Source organism: Polyodon spathula, chromosome 10 (genome assembly GCF_017654505.1).
Source record: "Polyodon spathula isolate WHYD16114869_AA chromosome 10, ASM1765450v1, whole genome shotgun sequence".
NCBI lineage: Eukaryota > Metazoa > Chordata > Actinopteri > Acipenseriformes > Polyodontidae > Polyodon > Polyodon spathula.
The window spans coordinates 627,971-646,641 of NC_054543.1; the positions used below are offsets into that span (position 1 = coordinate 627,971).

Consider the following 18,671-nt stretch of genomic DNA (forward strand, 5'->3'; position numbering starts at 1 on the left):
ACGTGCACGAACACATACGCTTCTTGGTTAACAGGAGCAGCACCCAGTTAGAAGTACAAACTCAACTGCTACTGCTGCACAAACAATGTTCTTATTATGCACGTTAGATTAAAGATTCAGTAAGTTATCCTACAAAAGTTAGTCAGAACAAATTATAAATTATGTTTAATAAAATGACATGTTTAAGAAGTCAATACAGAACACATTTCAATATTACTTAAATATGGTAAATCAGCATTTACAGAATTCTGTGAATTCCTTGTCAGAACACTTTGTACAGTGTAAGAACTCAGTTCATTTCCAGAACAGTTTTATTTGAAACATTGTTTTTGTGCTCTGTTTTCTGCAACACTAAGAACCTGCTGCATCAATGCAGATCAAAAGCACACGTCGAAGATGCTGAAATATAAAAAGCAGAAAACGCTACTCTAAACTACTCTGGACAGACGTGGGGAGTTGTCTTATTTCCAGTTGTAAATGGGCTAAATTGCTCTTCATATATATATATATGTGTGTGTGTGTGCATGTCTTTTTAACATCATACTGAAAGAAGGTTATACTGCTACCTTGTGGCATATTTCTGTAAGCAATACACCTTCTGTTCCAATTCTCGTGACCACGATTCACTGTGCTTTAATACACTTTGCTGCACTTTTACTGTGGCACAGCCCAGTGAACTTCTATTTGGGAAGTGATACACTACCAGTCAAACTTGTTCATGGACAGGAAGAAAGCCCATGTTTGCATTTGTCTTTCAATTCCTGGTACTATTGCAAAAATAAGAAAGAAAAAAGGGAGAAACAGAGTGTTTTATGTCCCAAATGTTGGGGTGCATGAATGCGATCATTCCAGCTGGGACTTGCAGTACACTTCGAAGAGACTGGCCGCGGAGTGTATGCGGTAGAAGATGCCCAGAGGCAGGCAGAAGGTGACCACCGTCGCCCAGAGGGTGAAGCCATAGAAATTTCGCTCAGTTTCACTGACCAGATGGGGGCGGGCTCCGTAAGCATAGAGGATCCACACCTGCAAAGAACACAGCAGAACTGAAACAGTGTCTCCAGCAAACAAACAAACCAGAAACAACACAGCAGAACTGAAACAGGGGCTCCAACAAGAAAACCAGAAACATTACTGTGATGACAAACTATAGCAATGTTAAAAAAACATGCAGGGAATATAAATGCATTTAGAGTTTTACTTTTAATAATAGAATCTGGTAGATTAACTTACAGCTATGTTACAGAGAAGTAAGAAGACTAAGATGTTTTGTATGATCTTCGCTCTGCCACGTCTTCTGGAGGTGAACAAGAAGGGCTTTTGAAATGCTGCTGTTCCCATGCGAGGAAAATCTTGCATCTTGGGGACTCTGCTCTTTTCATCCTCATCCTTATCCATCTGCACTTGCATGCTGCTCTCCATTGTTGACCAGACTGTACACTGGCTTTCGCTGTCAAAGGATTTGTTTAGGGCCCCTGCAAGTTTAAACTGAGCAGTGGGGTGTTGGGAAATGGAGTGTCTCTCATCAGGCCCAGAGAACAGCGCCTCGGTGATAAACAGGTTCTGCCCCAACACCTGGAGTGTTTTAAAGAGGGAGAAGACCAGATCCAGACTGTTCAGAGCCCTCAAGGATCCAGTGAAGACAATGGCAGTCATTGAAAAAATGCTAACAGCCAGAGGACCACAAGAGCAGCCCAGCAGGAGAGCCACATCCACATTTCTCACCACGTTTTCAGTCCTGAAGGTGAAGGACGGTCTCTTCTGGAGTCTGGAGATGAGCGTCCCTGCACAGGAGGACAGAAGCATCAAGCAGAGAAGAATCAGGCTGAAGGTGTAGTAGATCTGCAGGGCATGGGGAAGGGTGTCCTTGGCTTTGAAGAAGACGCCGAACACGATCATGCAACCAAAGGTGGCGGAGAGGACCAAAGCGCCCAAGAGCAGCCCTGGGAAGATGGCACTGATGCGGAAGGCTGGCCGCCTTGCCCTCGCCCGGGGTCCAAGGCTGCTGGGCACTCTGCCCAAGTTCTTCCACAGCACATAAATCATCGTGGAGGAGAAGAGGCTGAACTCAATGTTGAACGGATGCAGGTGGGCAGCTCCATCGCGGAAGATGTGGCAAAGGTCTGTGGTACAGGCACAGCTGTTTGACAGAGCTGCTGGAAACAAAATGAGAAAATGAATTATATATATATACAGTACTGTGCAAAAGTTTTAGGCAGGTGTGAAAAAATGCTGTAAAGTAAGAATGCTTTCAAAAATAGACATGTTAATAAATTATATTTATCAATTAACTAAATGCAAAGTGAGTGAACAGAAGAAAAATCTACATCAAATCAATATTTGGTGTGACCAACCTTTGCCTTCAAAATAGCATCAATTCTTCTAGGTACACTTGCACACAGTTTTTGAAGGAACTCTGCAGGTAGGTTGGCCCAAACATATTGGAGAACTAACTACAGTTCTTCTGTGGATTTAGGCAGCCTCAGTTGCTTCTCTCTCTTCATGTAATCCCAGATAGACTCAATGATGTTGAGATCAGGGCTCTGTGGGGGCCATACCATCACTTCCAGGACTCCTTGTTCTTCTTTACACTGAAGATAGTTCTTAATGACTTTCGCTTTATATTTGGGGTCGTTGTCATGCTGCAGAATAAATTTGGGGCCAATCAGATGCCTCCCTGATGGTATTGCATGATGGATAAGTATCTGCCTGTACTTCTCAGCATTGAGGATACCATTAATTCTGACCAAATCCCCAACTCCATTTGCAGAAATGCAGCCCCAAACTTGCAAGGAACCTCCACCATGCTTCACTGTTGCCTGCAGACACTCACTTGTGTACCGCTCTCCAGCCCTTTGGCGAACAAACTGCCTTCTGCTACAGCCCAAATATTGACTCAAATTTTTCAAATTTTGACTCATCAATCCAGAGCACCTGCTGCCATTTTTCTGCACCCCAGTTCCTGTGTTTTTGTGCATAGTTGAGTCGCTTGGCCTTGTTTCCAAGTTGGAGGTATGGCTTTTTGGCCGCAAGTCTTCCATGAAGGCCACTTCTGACCAGACTTCTCCGGACAGTAGATGGGTGTACCAGGGTGTCACAGAGATGGCCGAAGTGGGTGGCGTCAGAATCAGGAAAAGGAATGAATGACAGAGAGGTGTGGTTTGGTGGAGCTGAGCGAATGTTTCACTCAGCATTTAATAAACAGAACAGAAAATAAAAAGGTTGTACAAACAAACACAGGACACAGGACATGGCACACGTTGCCAAAACAAAAAGACAAACAAAACGGACTAGACAGACAAACACGGTGAGCAGATACTTCAACAACTACTACTACTATTATTATTATTATTATTATTATTACTTTTACCTCCGTCTCCTATCCCGTTCTCCACTCACCAAACACCCAACTGCTTGTGAAAATGTGAAAACGTGCATCTATATATACTGTTGTGCTGGGATTCAATTACTAATTAATTATTCACTTGAATCCCAGCACGTGAATTAACAAAGTGCAATTCTCCGTGCTCACATATTACATTTTACTTGCACGTGAAGTGCTGTGCAATCCTCGTGCCTAAATACACATATACATTTTAAACACTAGTGTTACACAGACCCGTTTATATCCCGTGTACCAATGACTATACACCAACATTTAAACACACCACACGCAACACATAACAAATAATATACACAGGGGCGGGCACTTTGTCACACTGAGTTTGGCTGTTCCTCACCCAGTTTTATTCCCCCTACACAGCTGTTTCTGTTTCAGTTAATGATTGTGTTTCAACCTACATATTGAATTGATGGTCATTAGCACCTGTTTGGTATAATTGTTTAATCATACATCCGACTATATGCCTACAAAATCCCTGACTTTGTACAAGTGTACCTAGAAGAATTGATGCTGTTTTGAAGGCAAAGGGTGGTCACACCAAATATGGACTTGATTTAGATTTTTCTTCTGTTCACTCACTTTGCATTTAGTTAATTGGTAAATATAATCTATTAACATGTCTATTTTTGAAAGCATTCTTACTTAACAACATTTTTTCACACCTGCCTAAAACTTTTGCACAGTGCACATATATATATATATATATATATATATATATATATATATATATATATATATATATATATATATATATATATATATATATATATATATCAATGTAGATATACAGTACAAGTATATGTCAGCGCTAGTTACTTGTATTGTGTGCTGAGTCCTGCTGCCCCTCCGTGTAGATGCTCCTGAGTTCCTTGAGCTGCTTGGTGGACTCATCCAGCACCACGTTCATCCACAGCAGCAGGTTCGTGGCCAAGGAGTTCATCAAACCGACCCTGTGCAAGGCAAGGCAAGGCAGAGCTTTCAAACCTGGGGCATTCTTTAAAACAAAACAGGTCTTTTTGCTTCCATGCTCTCATCTCCTTCTACCCTACAAATTTCATCCAGCTCACCAATTCACCACTATTAGCCCACAAGAAAAAAATCACAAAATTGAATCAGTTTTGCAAGTGTACTGTACCTGTGTAGAGAGCACCAATCCTGAATGCAGACTTTAGCAAACAAAGACAGGAAGGAAACCTACAGAAACACAGACAATGAATTGTAAACTACACATCCTCTAGTCAGGTATTCAGACATTGTTCTGGTTATCAGGCTAAAGAAGGCTCAAGAATATTTGGCTGCAAACTTGGGGGAAACACTGAGCACCAATACTCTGAACCACCCGTGCGCCCACCCCACAAACCAGAGCACAATGCAGAGAGCCCCACCCCACAGACATGAGCACAATGCAGAGAGCTAAGCCACTCTACAGCGTGTAGCGGCACACTACTGTATGTGCCATTAAAACCCTTTCGAAGAGCGTCTCAAGGGTACGTATTCAGTACGTCTGTTTAACTCAAATGAATGAAATTGCTGTACCTGTGTGACTGTGAAAACAGCTTGCACCAAGGGGAAGGCTATCATCAGGGGGGATGTGCAGTGCAGGATCTCCCTGTAGTATCCAAAGGAGAAGCAGTCCAAGATGAGTGTGGCCAGGGCAAAGAGAGCCAGCCCAGCTGCAGGGGGGTGACAGAGCTCTGGGTCAATACAGGGGTCTTGGTGGTCCTTACAGCTGACTCAATGCAATTGAGGCCCTATGTGATCAACAACTGCTAAAGACTGCAGTTACGCCCGCTCAGAATCCACCAAACGATGCAGAAAACATTTTACTTTTAAGTAACTGTCACTAAAAATAGTAACATGGAAATTGCCCAATTCTACTGTAAATCTCTGTAGGAGTCTGGCTGCTGTGAGCTCCAGTCTCCAGGGCAATCAGTAACTCATCTGTCACAAGCAACATCAACAGAATAGATACAGAAATTTATTTTCCACATTTCCAAGTATTTCCATCCCCCATTAATCATGACATCATGGTGAAGAAATCATAACAGGAAAATGCATGTAACAGCCTATGAGACATCTTGGTACCAGATCTGGCAGGAATTAAAAGGTTGCTTCATGGATCAGGTTGTGCTGTGTTTATTACATATCTTACTTAATGGTTAGAACATCACTGAGAATACAGTAAGTTGTAACTCAGTAGACCTATCTATTAACAAAATGATATCTAAATTAAACCATGCATGTATAGAAGCATCACTTATCAATAGGAATCACATGGTTATAAAGAGCACTTTTAGCAGGATTATTAAGATAAACTGTATATATCCAGCATTACAGTGATTTACAGCCCCCTACCCTTAAGCCAGCTGGCTCCGGCATGATGGTCCACATTGAGTCTGTGCTTCTCTGTCTTCCTCAACTGCCAGCCAAAGCAGAGCATCCAGGCAGAGCTGGCTAGCATTAGGACCATGAGGAACCCGTGCACCTGGGGGCTGTGAGGAAGGTGGTGGGACATTTCGGACAGTAGGATGGCACTGCCCAGGAGAGAGACCAAGATGAGGTGGAGGACAGAGAGGAGGGAGGCAGGCTTAGAGCTGCAGCCTTCCCGCCAGCCACCAGCCTCCGACACGCTGGCCTTGAAACCGGATGATAGGCTGGAGTCTGGAGAGCACAGATGCTCTCCTGGGGGCTGATAGGAGGAGAGTGCTGGGGAATCCAGGACTGCCTGACTCATTGTCAGATGCTGCGCTAAACAAGGGTAGAAGCAATAGGATGTTTCTCAGACATTATCAATGAACACATTCAATATAATACCACCCCGTATTGCAGCTTCATTTTTGCATTGCTTATAGTGTCATCAGTGCCTATATGTGGTATCTAGTGTATTTTATTTTTTTGTAACTCAGTACAGTGGCACCAAGTAACGTGGACTGATGCTATTCTAACAGAGATTGGAATATCTCCCATCAGTGCACCACAGTTACATTCAATTGCATTCAATTACATTCAATGTCTCCACCGAGAGTACCGCTGTTTTCAGTCCATCACTTTTCCCTCTCTTGCTGTATATTTGTTTTTGTATTTGTAAGGTTGCATTGGAAAGCTGAAACTATTGCATTATTCTGTTAATGAATATTTCCCACCCCTGTCAATCTATAGGCTATACCTGTGGATCTATACAGCTGACACTGCAAACATTCGCACTGTTACTAGAATACAGCTTTTAACACTGGAGATACATCAAGGGACAAGTTTTTCTTGAAACAAAATAACCCATAGTTTTTACTTTCAACCAAATATTTTAAAATTTGAATTATGAATGTGCATGCAATTTTTTTTCCCATTGGTTTACAGACACTTGAAAAAATAAGACAAGATATTCTAATGAAATGTAAAATCTATTAATGTGTTTTCAGATGTCATTATTAGCAGATGCAGTTACTCACTGTGCTGTTCTGTGAGATCCACCACAGCAGAGGTTTTTAATACAGCTCCTGTCCTGTGCAGGCTGAAGGAAAGGACCCTGCAGAACACATGAGGTAGTATATATGTTGGACCCTCCCACTAACTTTGGGAAGTAACTTCACGCTGAATTCCAGTTCACACAGCTCAAGAATGTCTCATGAAGAGGCCAGGCTTATTTCAATCAAGTTGTGGTTTCTTTCAGTGTATATTTCATACCTTCCAACATTTGACAAAGGGGCTGGAACAAATACTGATCTCCACCCGAAGTACCTTGACGTTTAAACCCTGTCAAATCAAACATGTTCACAGACAAGGGGCTGTAGAGCAGAGACCCCAACGGTTCCCCAGGCACAAGAAATAACAGGCTGCGATGACATTTACAACAGATCCCTCGCTGTGAGCTCATTTATGGTTGACATTTTGCTTGTGTGAGAGAAGAACCAGTAATGTCAGGTTTAGTTTGAATCGGGTAATGATGTAGTTTCCTTTTGAGATTAAAATGTTCTCCGGTATAAAAGTCCCAGTGCTTATTACTTAATTGACTTTGTTGTTGGGACTATCATCTGTGTATATTTTGTAACACAAGGACACAATTCATAAAAGAAGGAATGACAGTAGGACACTATAACTGCTTCTCTCTGACACTGAGCTTCTGCTTGGTGTTGGTTTTACTATCGCGACAGTAGTTGCTTTTACATCAGCTTCAATTATTTTTAATTGTATCAAAAACATTCCTCTGAATGTTTGATTTTGCGGAGCCACCAACGTGTCACTGTTTGGACACAACAATCAAAAACACAGATAGAACAAGTCGTCATTGCGCCTATAGGAACTACGATGTGCATACATCCAATATCAAATCAAATTAAATGCATCTCAGATTCAATCAATCCTTATTTTATATAGCGCCTTTCATAGTGGACCACCATCACAAAGCGCTTTACAAGATGCACTGACAAGAAGAAAATCCATAATACATGATACAGTAAAAAAAACAAAAAAAAACAAAAAAACAAAAAAATTCAAGATATGTTCAATGTTTGATGTTAAAAAAACATTTTAGTATATAGACATGTATTATATATCTGGGGGTAACCACCAACACCCCCCCCCATCCCACCCCCACCACCACCACCCCCCCACCCCCCCCCCCCCCCCCCCCCCACACCTGTTCTTATTTGGTTAGTCCTGACCTATAGTGCCACACCCTGGTTACGCTGATTGCTGGTTTTTGCCCGCACCGCCTAATCTGATTGGCTGTTTGGCTTGGTTTTGACTGGCTGACACAGTGTGGGTTTGCATTGGCAGGCATCAATCATACCGAGAGGTCAAGGTTTCTCTTGCAAAGCCAAAGAGCACCGAACTGTTACGAGCAGGATCTTCAACACCGTGGCAGTAAGTGACGAGGTTCATGTTAAATTAGAAGCGGGGGAGCGGGGGGGCGCTGTTCATTCTCGGCTCCAACCGTGGAGTCGTTGTGTTTATATTTGCCTGTGTCGTCCTGTGTCCTGTTGCATGTGATTGCAGTGATGATGTGAAAACAAGGTGATTTATAATTTGAAAATAAACTGCATATCGGTTCACATAAAAAAATGACTTAAAAACCAATAATTATTATTCTTATTATTACTAATTAGTATACTTATTATTACTACTTATTATGCTATTATTATTCCACTGACATGCGAATACATTAAACCCAACGTGTAGATCGAACGTAATAAACACGTAGTATCAATGGGATCCAGCTATTATTAGTATAAAACATTTCTGAGGAGGCGCTGGTAATGCAGACCTGTGTATTTTGTAGTACGGTGTTTTGCAGGAAATGTCCTTTGTGCTATCTTACTATCAGCTACCAAACGGTTTTGCAGAGCCATTGGGCAGTGTCCTTCTGTGGCATCATGTGCATCTAAAACCCATTCCTTCACTGATTTAAAAAAAAAAAACCATCATTATGCATTTCTCCAGCGTTATCCCAGTCTCCGTAATCCATGGCGTTGTAATTTGCCTTGTAGTTTAGTTGCTCACACAGTGCATTTCCAGTTCATCGAACAGCAGATTGACATTGCTCTCTTATTCATTGAGATTTACCAGACAGAGGATGTCCAGTGATCTGCCGCTGAATATTGACATTAAAGAGCCAAAGTGGGATCAGGGCACCTTTATGGGGCGAGCCAAACACTTCTTCACTGTGACAGACCCCCGAAATGTCTTTTTATCCAGCGAGGCCCTGGAGGATTCCAGGAGGATTGTGGAGAATTACAGGTGAGGGAGTTTCTAGTGTGAATAGTAGCAGTGCATGGCCAGCAAATGGACTTGCAGTAGACTTTCACTTGCTTTTCAATGCTCCTATTGCATAGCAGTCTGAGCTGTTCCAGGTGTTACTAGGAGTTTAATTAGACACTCCTGAGCACTTCACTTATGTACTGTGGTTGGATTATAAAACTAGTATGCGATGGGACTCTTATTTACATTTCTTATGATTCTGGAGCACACACTTTACTTGTGTAATAAACTACAATGTTCGGTAATAGCAACTCATTTGAAAGGTATTTGAGTTGCTTTCACTGGATACCAGGTGCTCTTGTTTCACAGAGGCTAATGCACATCCATTTCTCATCAGGGTGGGAATATTGAGCCCAGGGCTAACGGAGGATGAGCTCTGGAGAGCGAAATACGTTTACGACTCTGCTTTTCACCCCGACACTGGGGAGAAGATGATTCTCGTAGGTCGGATGTCTGCTCAGGTACCAATGAACATGACAATCACTGGCTGCATGCTCAGCTTTTACAGGTAAGGGCTGTGGAAGCAAGCCGTGGGACTTCAGCATGTTGCTTTATCACAACTGTTTGTAAGACAAATATGTTGTTGTAATGTGGCAAAACCTGTTCAGATTGTTTCTTTTTTTATCTTTCTAATTTGCACTTCTAGTTTCTGTCACTAGGTGGTTTTTGGTTTTAATATATATATATATATATATATATATATATATATATATATATATATATATATATATATATATATATATTTAAAGGGGATTCCCCTACATTCTGTAAATAAACGAGCATGCCCCTGAAACAGCAGCCCTTCTCCTCCTCGCCCCTCTTGCAGGTCGACTCCAGCGGTGGTGTTCTGGCAGTGGGTGAACCAGTCCTTCAATGCCGTCGTCAACTACACCAATCGCAGTGGAGACGCACCGATGACTGTCAAGTATGTGTCGTGCAGTTCAATATTTCTCTGCGGTTGTGTTTTATATCTATCCATCTATCTAGAAAATGTATTTTTCTGTTTTGTCAATGGTTGTGTAATCGTACTGTGCAGGGATACTGGGTGTAAGTTAGAAGTTGTACATGTGACTGCCTTTCTCGTCAAACCGGCTGACACACAGACAATGGAAAATTGTGTTTTGTGTTTTGCAGCCAGCTGGGTGTGGCGTATGCAAGTGCCACCACTGGGGCAGTGGTTACTGCGTTGGGACTCAAATCGCTTAACAAGGTACAGGGTGCTGCTGCGTCTCCCAGAGATGAACAGGAATACAGCTCCCTAAACAAAGAATACCTCCATACCTGTTACTGGAGGAACACCTGCTCTAAATATACTTAATCATCCAAACAATGATGATAGGGTCACATTTCAAATCTGGTCATTTTAGTTTATGTGTATCAGTTGAGAATACTAATGTAAATTAGTGTTGAAAGTTATGTATTTAAGTTTACTTAAGTAATATGCAAGTGCAGTGGAGTTATCAACACCTATGAAACATACAGCGTTTGAGATAGAAGGAATGTAAAAGAAAGACGTGCCTATAGTTATTTCAAATCTCTCGCTTTTTTTTTTCTCTATAGCATTTGCCAGCAATAATGGGACGATTCGTCCCATTTGCAGCAGTGGCTGCTGCAAACTGCATCAATATTCCTTTTATGAGACAGAGGTGAGGAAACACAAGGCAGTGAACACTAGAAATAGATCAGTCCCCTTCCACTCTCCCTGGCTGCATGCCCCTTTCTGTTTGTTTCTCTACATTGCATACCCCTCTCTGGTTGTTTGCACACTGCATACCCCTCTCTGGTTGTTTCTGCACACTGCATACCCCTCTCTGGTTGTTTGCACACTGCATACCCCTGTCTGGTTGTTTGCACACTGCATACCCCTCTCTGGTTGTTTGCACACTGCATACCCCTCTCTGGTTGTTTGCACACTGCATACCCCTCTCTGGTTGTTTGCACACTGCATACCCCTCTCTGGTTTTGTTTGCACACTGCATACCCCTCTCTGGTTGTTTGCACACTGCATACCCCTCTCTGGTTGTTTGCACACTGCATACCCCTCTCTGGTTGTTTCTGCACACTGCATACCCCTCTCTGGTTGTTTGCACACTGCATACCCCTCTCTGGTTGTTTCTGCACACTGCATACCCCTCTCTGGTTGTTTCTGCACACTGCATACCCCTCTCTGGTTGTTTGCACACTGCATACCCCTCTCTGGTTGTTTGCACACTGCATACCCCTCTCTGGTTGTTTCTGCACACTGCATACCCCTCTCTGGTTGTTTTGCACACTGCATACCCCTCTCTGGTTGTTTTGCACACTGCATACCCCTCTCTGGTTGTTTGCACACTGCATACCCCTCTCTGGTTGTTTGCACACTGCATACCCCTCTCTGGTTGTTTTGCACACTGCATACCCCTCTCTGGTTGTTTCTGCACACTGCATACCCCTCTCTGGTTGTTTCTGCACACTGCATACCCCTCTCTGGTTGTTTCTGCACACTGCATACCCCTCTCTGGTTGTTTCTGCACACTGCATACCCCTCTCTGGTTGTTTTGCACACTGCATACCCCTCTCTGGTTGTTTGCACACTGCATACCCCTCTCTGGTTGTTTCTGCACACTGCATACCCCTCTCTGGTTGTTTCTGCACACTGCATACCCCTCTCTGGTTGTTTGCACACTGCATACCCCTCTCTGGTTGTTTGCACACTGCATACCCCTCTCTGGTTGTTTGCACACTGCATACCCCTCTCTGGTTGTTTCTGCACACTGCATACCCCTCTCTGGTTGTTTGCACACTGCATACCCCTCTCTGGTTGTTTGCACACTGCATACCCCTCTCTGGTTGTTTGCACACTGCATACCCCTCTCTGGTTGTTTCGCACACTGCATACCCCTCTCTGGTTGTTTCTGCACACTGCATACCCCTCTCTGGTTGTTTTGCACACTGCATACCCCTCTCTGGTTGTTTCTGCACACTGCATACCCCTCTCTGGTTGTTTCTGCACACTGCATACCCCTCTCTGGTTGTTTGCACACTGCATACCCCTCTCTGGTTGTTTGCACACTGCATACCCCTCTCTGGTTGTTTCTGCACACTGCATACCCCTCTCTGGTTGTTTGCACACTGCATACCCCTCTCTGGTTGTTTGCACACTGCATACCCCTCTCTGGTTGTTTGCACACTGCATACCCCTCTCTGGTTGTTTGCACACTGCATACCCCTCTCTGGTTGTTTGCACACTGCATACCCCTCTCTGGTTGTTTGCACACTGCATACCCCTCTCTGGTTGTTTGCACACTGCATACCCCTCTCTGGTTGTTTGCACACTGCATACCCCTCTCTGGTTGTTTGCACACTGCATACCCCTCTCTGGTTGTTTGCACACTGCATACCCCTCTCTGGTTGTTTGCACACTGCATACCCCTGTCTGGTTGTTTCTGTACACTGCATACCCCTGTCTGGCTCTACTTTCTGATTAATGTGTTTAGCCTACAGCTGCTGGCAGTGCAGTAACGCTACCTTTCTCTATCAGGCATCCTTTGGCCACTACCTTTTGCTAATGTTTGTTCTGATCAACCTTCATGTTAAACCATTGCTTTTTAGGTGCAGAAATCCTGTCCTTGGCATCTGGAGTCCCTCAGGTTTCTTTATTAAGTGACTGGGAAGGTTACATTGGTTCAGTTTAGTAATTTAGGGTACAGGTGCACAGCTGCATTAGTGTAAATGCACTAGTATTCACGCAGTTCTTGTTGGGGTGTAGAGTAGCATTAGATTGTACACTGGGGCCACAGTTAAGGGTGGTAAGTATTTGGATTATTCCTGAATGATTTTTACAGCTTGTTATGGTATAAGTAGGATTGATTTGTAATCCCTCTTTAAAGAGAGCTAAAGTATGGGATCCCGGTGACTGACGAGGATGGCAAGCGACTGGGTGAATCGACCAGTGCAGCCCAACAGGCCATTGTTCAGGTGATCGTCTCCCGGATTGGCATGGCAGTGCCTGCTATGGGTAAGAGGTGCCCTGTGGTGGCTTCTCATTTACCTGCTATGTGATAAGAGCAGTGGCACAGTCGGTGGTCCACAAGTGACAGTATATTACACATGTAATTACTGAACGTTGTGTGTGTCGGGGGTGGTAGAAAGGAGTTCTTTGGATTGGTCTCTCTCTGGAATGTACTTTCTGGCTCTGAAAAGTTCACTGCCTGATTTTCTTGGATTCTTCATGGGCCAGATGTTTTTGCTGAGTGTGTGAAGGTTTGGAATTCCAGCAGTTGTCTTTGTTCCCAGCTCTTAAAAAAAAAAAAAAAAAAAAAGATATAACATTTAGAAAACAGAGGGGTCCAGTGCAGGTGCCCAGGGTGGGCCATTCTAGCCCAGATGTTTGTTGTAACGATAGCCTTAAGGGCTCAATCAGAGCTGGATTCAGTATTAATCAGGTTAGTGTTTAATTGATAAGGACCGGAGTTGTGCCCCTCTGCTCTCGCAGGTCAGGTCGGGGGTTCCTTTCATATAGGAATGAAGTCTCAGAAGAACTGGGTGCTCTTTGTGTAGTGCTGTACTGACTCTGGTTTTCTTTCTGTTAGCGATCCCTCCTGTAATCATGAATGCACTGGAGAAGAGAGCTTTCCTAAAGGTAAGTGGATTTGATTGCTGGACACAAACCCTTTACTGCAGGTAATACTAGATTCACAGTTATTACATCACCACTAAAAAAACAAGCAAACTAAAACGTTACCCTAAAACAGCTGCATGACCTCCAGTCCCCACGCTGAGATGAGCTGGGCCCAGCACCGGACTCGCTGCTCCGAGTCACACTCTGGCACCAGCCGGCTGTACTCCAAGCTCGACACGTTATCTTTACGTGCACGCCCTAAGAGGGTCTGGGGATTTGCACAAGTGTTGAAAATGAAGCCAGACAAGAAGTCTGCATTCAAGTGTTCCTGCAACTCTTGTAAGCAGTAAAAGTTTCAGTTGTGCCTGATTCTTCTCATTCCAGCGCTATCCGGTTTTCAATGCTCCCATTCAAGTGGGCCTGGTTGGGTTCTGGTAAGTATGCTTTAATAAAAGCTCCATCAGTCCATTTCCATTCCTAACAGACTCTGATCTTGCCTGGTGTGCATTTGCATGAAGATCATTTTAAATTATATTGAAAAAAAAAAACTAAGGCAAGTAACATTTGATACGAAGTCCAGCGTTTTAGCGGTTGCAGCAAGCAGTGTGTGAAATTGTAAATGTGAAATGTGCTTAGCCCAGGTGTGCTCTTGTGTTTCAGCTTGGTTTTTGCCACTCCTCTCTGCTGTGCCCTTTTCCCACAAAAGAGGTAGGTTAAACGGCAGGCATATTCACTGACTGCTTTCTTTGTAATGAAATTGAGGGGACTGTCAAGTTGGTATCTCGTGCAGCTGTGTGCACATAGAGTAAGCATGTCCCACTGGTCCACAGTGTAGAACATGCCACACAGTATAAAGCAAAGCATCTACAGGCTACAGCTTTCTACCTATCTCTGAAGAAGACATCAGTTTGCAAAATCCTATTTAGACATTTATCCTTCACCTGCAAACACTGAATAAGCTGGATAGAATGAGAAGTCGTACCAGTATTATACTGTACAGAACGTGCCTGTGAGGTTTGTGAAGGGGAAACTGTGCAAGCCTGGGCTTGATGGCAGATGCAGAGCAGCTCTTGTGTACTGTACAGGTACGAGGCAGCGGAACATCTCTGTCTTACCCAGTCTGTCCTTGTCTTCTAATTCCAGCTCCATGAAGGTTAGCAGCCTGGAAGCAGAGCTGCAGGCCCAGATCCATGAGAGAAGCCCTCACACAGCAGTGGTGTACTTCAACAAGGGCCTGTAGAGCCCAGAACAGGGATCCACACTCGCCCACATAGGGCTACAATAGACCTTTTTATATTATTATTATTATTATTATTATTATTATTAGTAGTAGTAATAGTATTATTATTATTTACAGAATATTTTTTAACCAGGAGAACCTCAGTGAGATGAATATTATACACCTCTTTTCCACACGCATCCTGGGAGACACACACTGCCAGAGCAGGCCAACGTTCAAATCGGAACACATTGAACCCTTTCAGTCCTGAATTACTTTTGTCGAGCTGCTGAACAATGCAAGATGATATACAATTCAAATTATTATATCATTCAAAAAGGACCTCCTTTATTGAGTATGCATGAGAATGGGACAGAAATGGGTGTTTAAAGTCCCGTCAGTACTTTAAGAACTCTAAACGGCACTGAAAGGGTTAAGGTGACGTTGTGCGCTCCAGTAAGAGTCAATGCGTGCAGTAATGAAAGTATCCTTGTGACTCGGACGGCTGAGCCTCTTGTCTGTTTCAGTGTGTGTCCTTGGGGTTTATATGTGACCTGAGAGAAATAGCTACCAGTAAGACTTGCTTTGTGTGTTCTAGATTAATGTCCTAAAGAATTAGGAGCTTCACCAAACACATGGTTATATTTTGAAACCAAAACCTTGCCTTTAAGAGTTAAGAAACTGCAGCCCACACCCTGTCCGCAGCCTCCAGTAGCTCTCTCTGTTCCAATCCTCCACCACACACAGATTGCGAAGTCTCTTCCTGGCACAGGGCAGCACAGAGGGAAAGAAGTTATCATTTTTTCATTAACAACCACCGGGGTGGAATTGGTGTCTGGTAAAAACAAGAAAAAGGTTTAATGCCACGGCCTGACCGAATCAAAAAAAAAAAGAAAAAAAAGAAATGCAATATCTTTAACACTGCCCATAATAAAATAAAAAAAAATACAAATAAAGCAGCAACAGAGATGAGTTTGTGTGGCTGGAGCATTTGAGAAGGAAGCCCTGTACACACGTGTTAGGGGGAGCTCAGGGGGCAGGGTGGTGCGCTGTTTGAAGTTGCAGTAGTAAAACCAGAGCGTTTCTGTGCTCTGGTCTGTATTGCTTTCCTGTTGAGATTTCATTAGCAGCGCAGAAGCAGAAACAAGCAGCACATGCTTTAGAATCGTACTGTAATGAAATGCACACGGGACTGCGCTCGCTGGAAAACGCTGGCATGGGCTTTTTTTTTTTTTTGTACACCGATGCACTTTTAGTATTACACTTCTGCCCATATTGTTTCCAGGCAGTGGCCTTTTAGGTCATATGTTTTCTACCTTTTGCACTGCAGGCCAGTGCTGTAAAGCACTGACAGTTATAATGAAGTAAGACTATGCAATCCAGTCAAAGATAATGGCTTGTACTACTTAGTGCTGTTCCAGACTCGCTCAGGTGGGGTTACACTTGGTGAAACTCATTTTCCTAGAATAAAGGTGTAGAGCATCATTACAAATAATTAATTGTGTGTGTGTATGTATTTGAGCAATTGACGTTGGTAAAACCCACTAATCACCTGAAGCTATTTATTAAAAATAATTTTAAAATGGAGCAGGATACTTCAAGCACTATTCTCAAACAAGAAAGCTGTGTTTTGTACTGGTGTCTTTTGAAGATATTTTCCACTGTGGGATTTTAATTTGTGAATATGACAAAAAAAAAGCAACATATTTCTTGAGTTTTACAAAACCCTGGTATATGGCATGTCACCTCTCTTGGGAATAGTGCCCGTTATTTAAGTTGCTATGGACAATCTAGAGCACTACACCATGTATAAATGTGCCACTGCTGCATCCTGTTCCACCTTTCCATTGGACCGGGACGAAGGAGAGGCCCATTTACAGGACCCCACAGTCTCCTGAACAGATCAATACCAGGTTCTACTTGTACAACAAAGACAATGTATTCAACCCGAGACAGGCAAGGGCTGCATGGCTTTGTTCGTTGTCAATTTCATGTTTTTTTTTTTATTTTAAGGTACATTTTAAAATAGTTTGTGTGATCTCTATGGAGTTCAGATGAAACACACTCCACTATCCATTTAGCTCTGGTTTCATGTTGGTGCTAGCTCTTATGTTTTCCTGTACCATGTATATGGGTAATATAACTTGCAGTCATGTAGATGTGGACTTGCTTTTATTTGAAAATAAATCACATAACATGGTAAAGAGTGTTTGACTTGCTTGTAATGATTTCTGCAGGGTGACGGCTTCCTCAGTATTAAAGAACCTGCCAAAGGGTTGCTGCTTCTTTCCAGCAGAGAAGAAAGACCAATGAGCACCAATGCGGTTTTTCTGAAGCCTGGTTTTTTGTGTTTTAGGAATTTGAATGGATGCAGCCTTGTTTGAAACGGCATTAATAAACCGCACAGATACACTTCATGTACTTTTCTTTTTAAATAATAAAGAATGGAAATGCACAGAAGCATCCTAGTGCTAATTTAAAAAAATAATTAGAAAAATTAATAAAAGTATCTCCTACACAGGACTTATTTTAAAAAGTCTTATGTAGGAGATTTTTTCTTTTTTTTTTTGTAAATTGGCACTAGGACTCTTCTGTAGAAATGTGATCTCCAGTCTAGTTGCTCGTAAGGCGCCTCTGTTTTAGTCAGTTGTGAGCAGTACTGGGCTGTTGAGGAAACTGATCCCAAGGGTAGAACCCAGTAATGGAAATAATTTTATTATAAAATATTCAGTGTGTGATATTGCAAGGTGTGTGATATTGCAATGTGTGTGATATTGCAAGGTGTGTGATATTGCAAGGTGTGTGATATTGCAAGGTGTGTGATATTACAAGGTGTGTGATAGTGCAAGGTGTGTGATATTACAAGGTGTGTGATATTGCAAGGTGTGTGATATTACAAGGTGTGTGATATTACACGGTGTGTGATATTACAAGGTGTGTGATAGTGCAAGGTGTGTGATATTGCAAGGTGTGTGATATTGCAAGGTGTGTGATATTACAAGGTGTGTGATATTACAAGGTGCGATATTTAGTAGTTTTCCACTTTTCTAAGAAGGTAACAGAGGGAGTAGCAGCTTTTGGATGCACATTCATTGATTAAAGTTGAATTACCATTGAGCTCTGGAGTGAAGAGTCACTGGATATACATTGTTATATATTTGAATGATATCGCATTCATTATAGGCTGTGCCGTTTAGGATGCATGGCGCGTTTGCCTTTTTCGCTCTTCTGTTCTGCTGCTAGCATCGCTGCTAGTATTGGAGACCCAGCTGAATCACTTGTGCTGTTCAGCTCAAGTCTGAAAACGCGGCGGGAAAATGAAGCTGGAGTCCTGCTGGAGGTTTCAGAAGTCCATTATTCATTGCCATCTTCTCTTAGAACTCCAGTTTACACTTTAACCTGAGGCTAAGGGATGAGGAAAGATCAAAATGTTTCTTTCTACAGATTCCTACACTTCAAAGCTTCATTATCCTTGAGTAAAGGTTGACCAGTTTGATCAAAACTGACAAGGGTTCAGTACTGACAGCCAGCAAACCCTTATGAACTCCATGTGGAAGCATGCAGAGGTCAGAGACCTTGCACCTGTTCCACCACGCCCACTTCTCTCGTTTTTCGCTCATGTTAGTAAGGGTTACATTTTACTTTTTTTTTTTTTTTTACGAAAATGTACTTTCATTGTATTGAGTTTGTGCAACTGG

General features: G+C 42.8%; 2 protein-coding genes across 6 annotated transcripts; one reads left to right on the forward strand and one right to left on the reverse strand.

Annotated features, from left to right (window-relative positions):
• Nucleotides 1-149: 149 nt before the first annotated feature.
• LOC121321520 (proton channel OTOP2-like) lies at nt 150-7,010 on the reverse strand. Of its 3 annotated transcripts, none has more exons than XM_041260506.1 (7): nt 6,847-7,010; nt 5,756-6,143; nt 4,937-5,073; nt 4,536-4,594; nt 4,217-4,350; nt 1,231-2,153; nt 150-1,023 (listed from the first exon to the last, which is right to left on the reverse strand). In XM_041260506.1, the coding sequence occupies exons 2-7, from the start codon at nt 6,132-6,134 to the stop codon at nt 844-846; spliced, it is 1,812 nt and encodes a 603-aa protein (XP_041116440.1). In that variant the 5' UTR covers nt 6,135-6,143; nt 6,847-7,010; the 3' UTR covers nt 150-843. The 3 variants fall into 3 exon arrangements, with proteins under 3 accessions (XP_041116440.1, XP_041116441.1, XP_041116439.1); XM_041260507.1 differs by having other exon boundaries at nt 1,231-2,150; nt 5,756-6,148; nt 6,847-7,008; XM_041260505.1 differs by having other exon boundaries at nt 5,756-6,148; nt 6,847-7,008.
• A 1,138-nt stretch (nt 7,011-8,148) lies between these two features.
• LOC121321499 (sideroflexin-1-like) lies at nt 8,149-17,139 on the forward strand. Of its 3 annotated transcripts, none has more exons than XM_041260478.1 (11): nt 8,149-8,260; nt 8,954-9,133; nt 9,492-9,662; nt 9,981-10,079; nt 10,289-10,364; nt 10,715-10,800; nt 13,024-13,151; nt 13,726-13,775; nt 14,139-14,188; nt 14,415-14,462; nt 14,898-17,139. In XM_041260478.1, exons 2-11 carry the CDS (start codon nt 8,970-8,972, stop codon nt 14,992-14,994), a joined length of 969 nt encoding a protein of 322 aa, XP_041116412.1. In that variant the 5' UTR covers nt 8,149-8,260; nt 8,954-8,969; the 3' UTR covers nt 14,995-17,139. The 3 variants fall into 3 exon arrangements, with proteins under 3 accessions (XP_041116412.1, XP_041116413.1, XP_041116414.1); XM_041260479.1 differs by having other exon boundaries at nt 8,963-9,133; XM_041260480.1 differs by lacking the exon at nt 14,139-14,188 and having other exon boundaries at nt 14,898-14,991.
• The last annotated feature ends 1,532 nt before the right edge of the window (nt 17,140-18,671 follow it).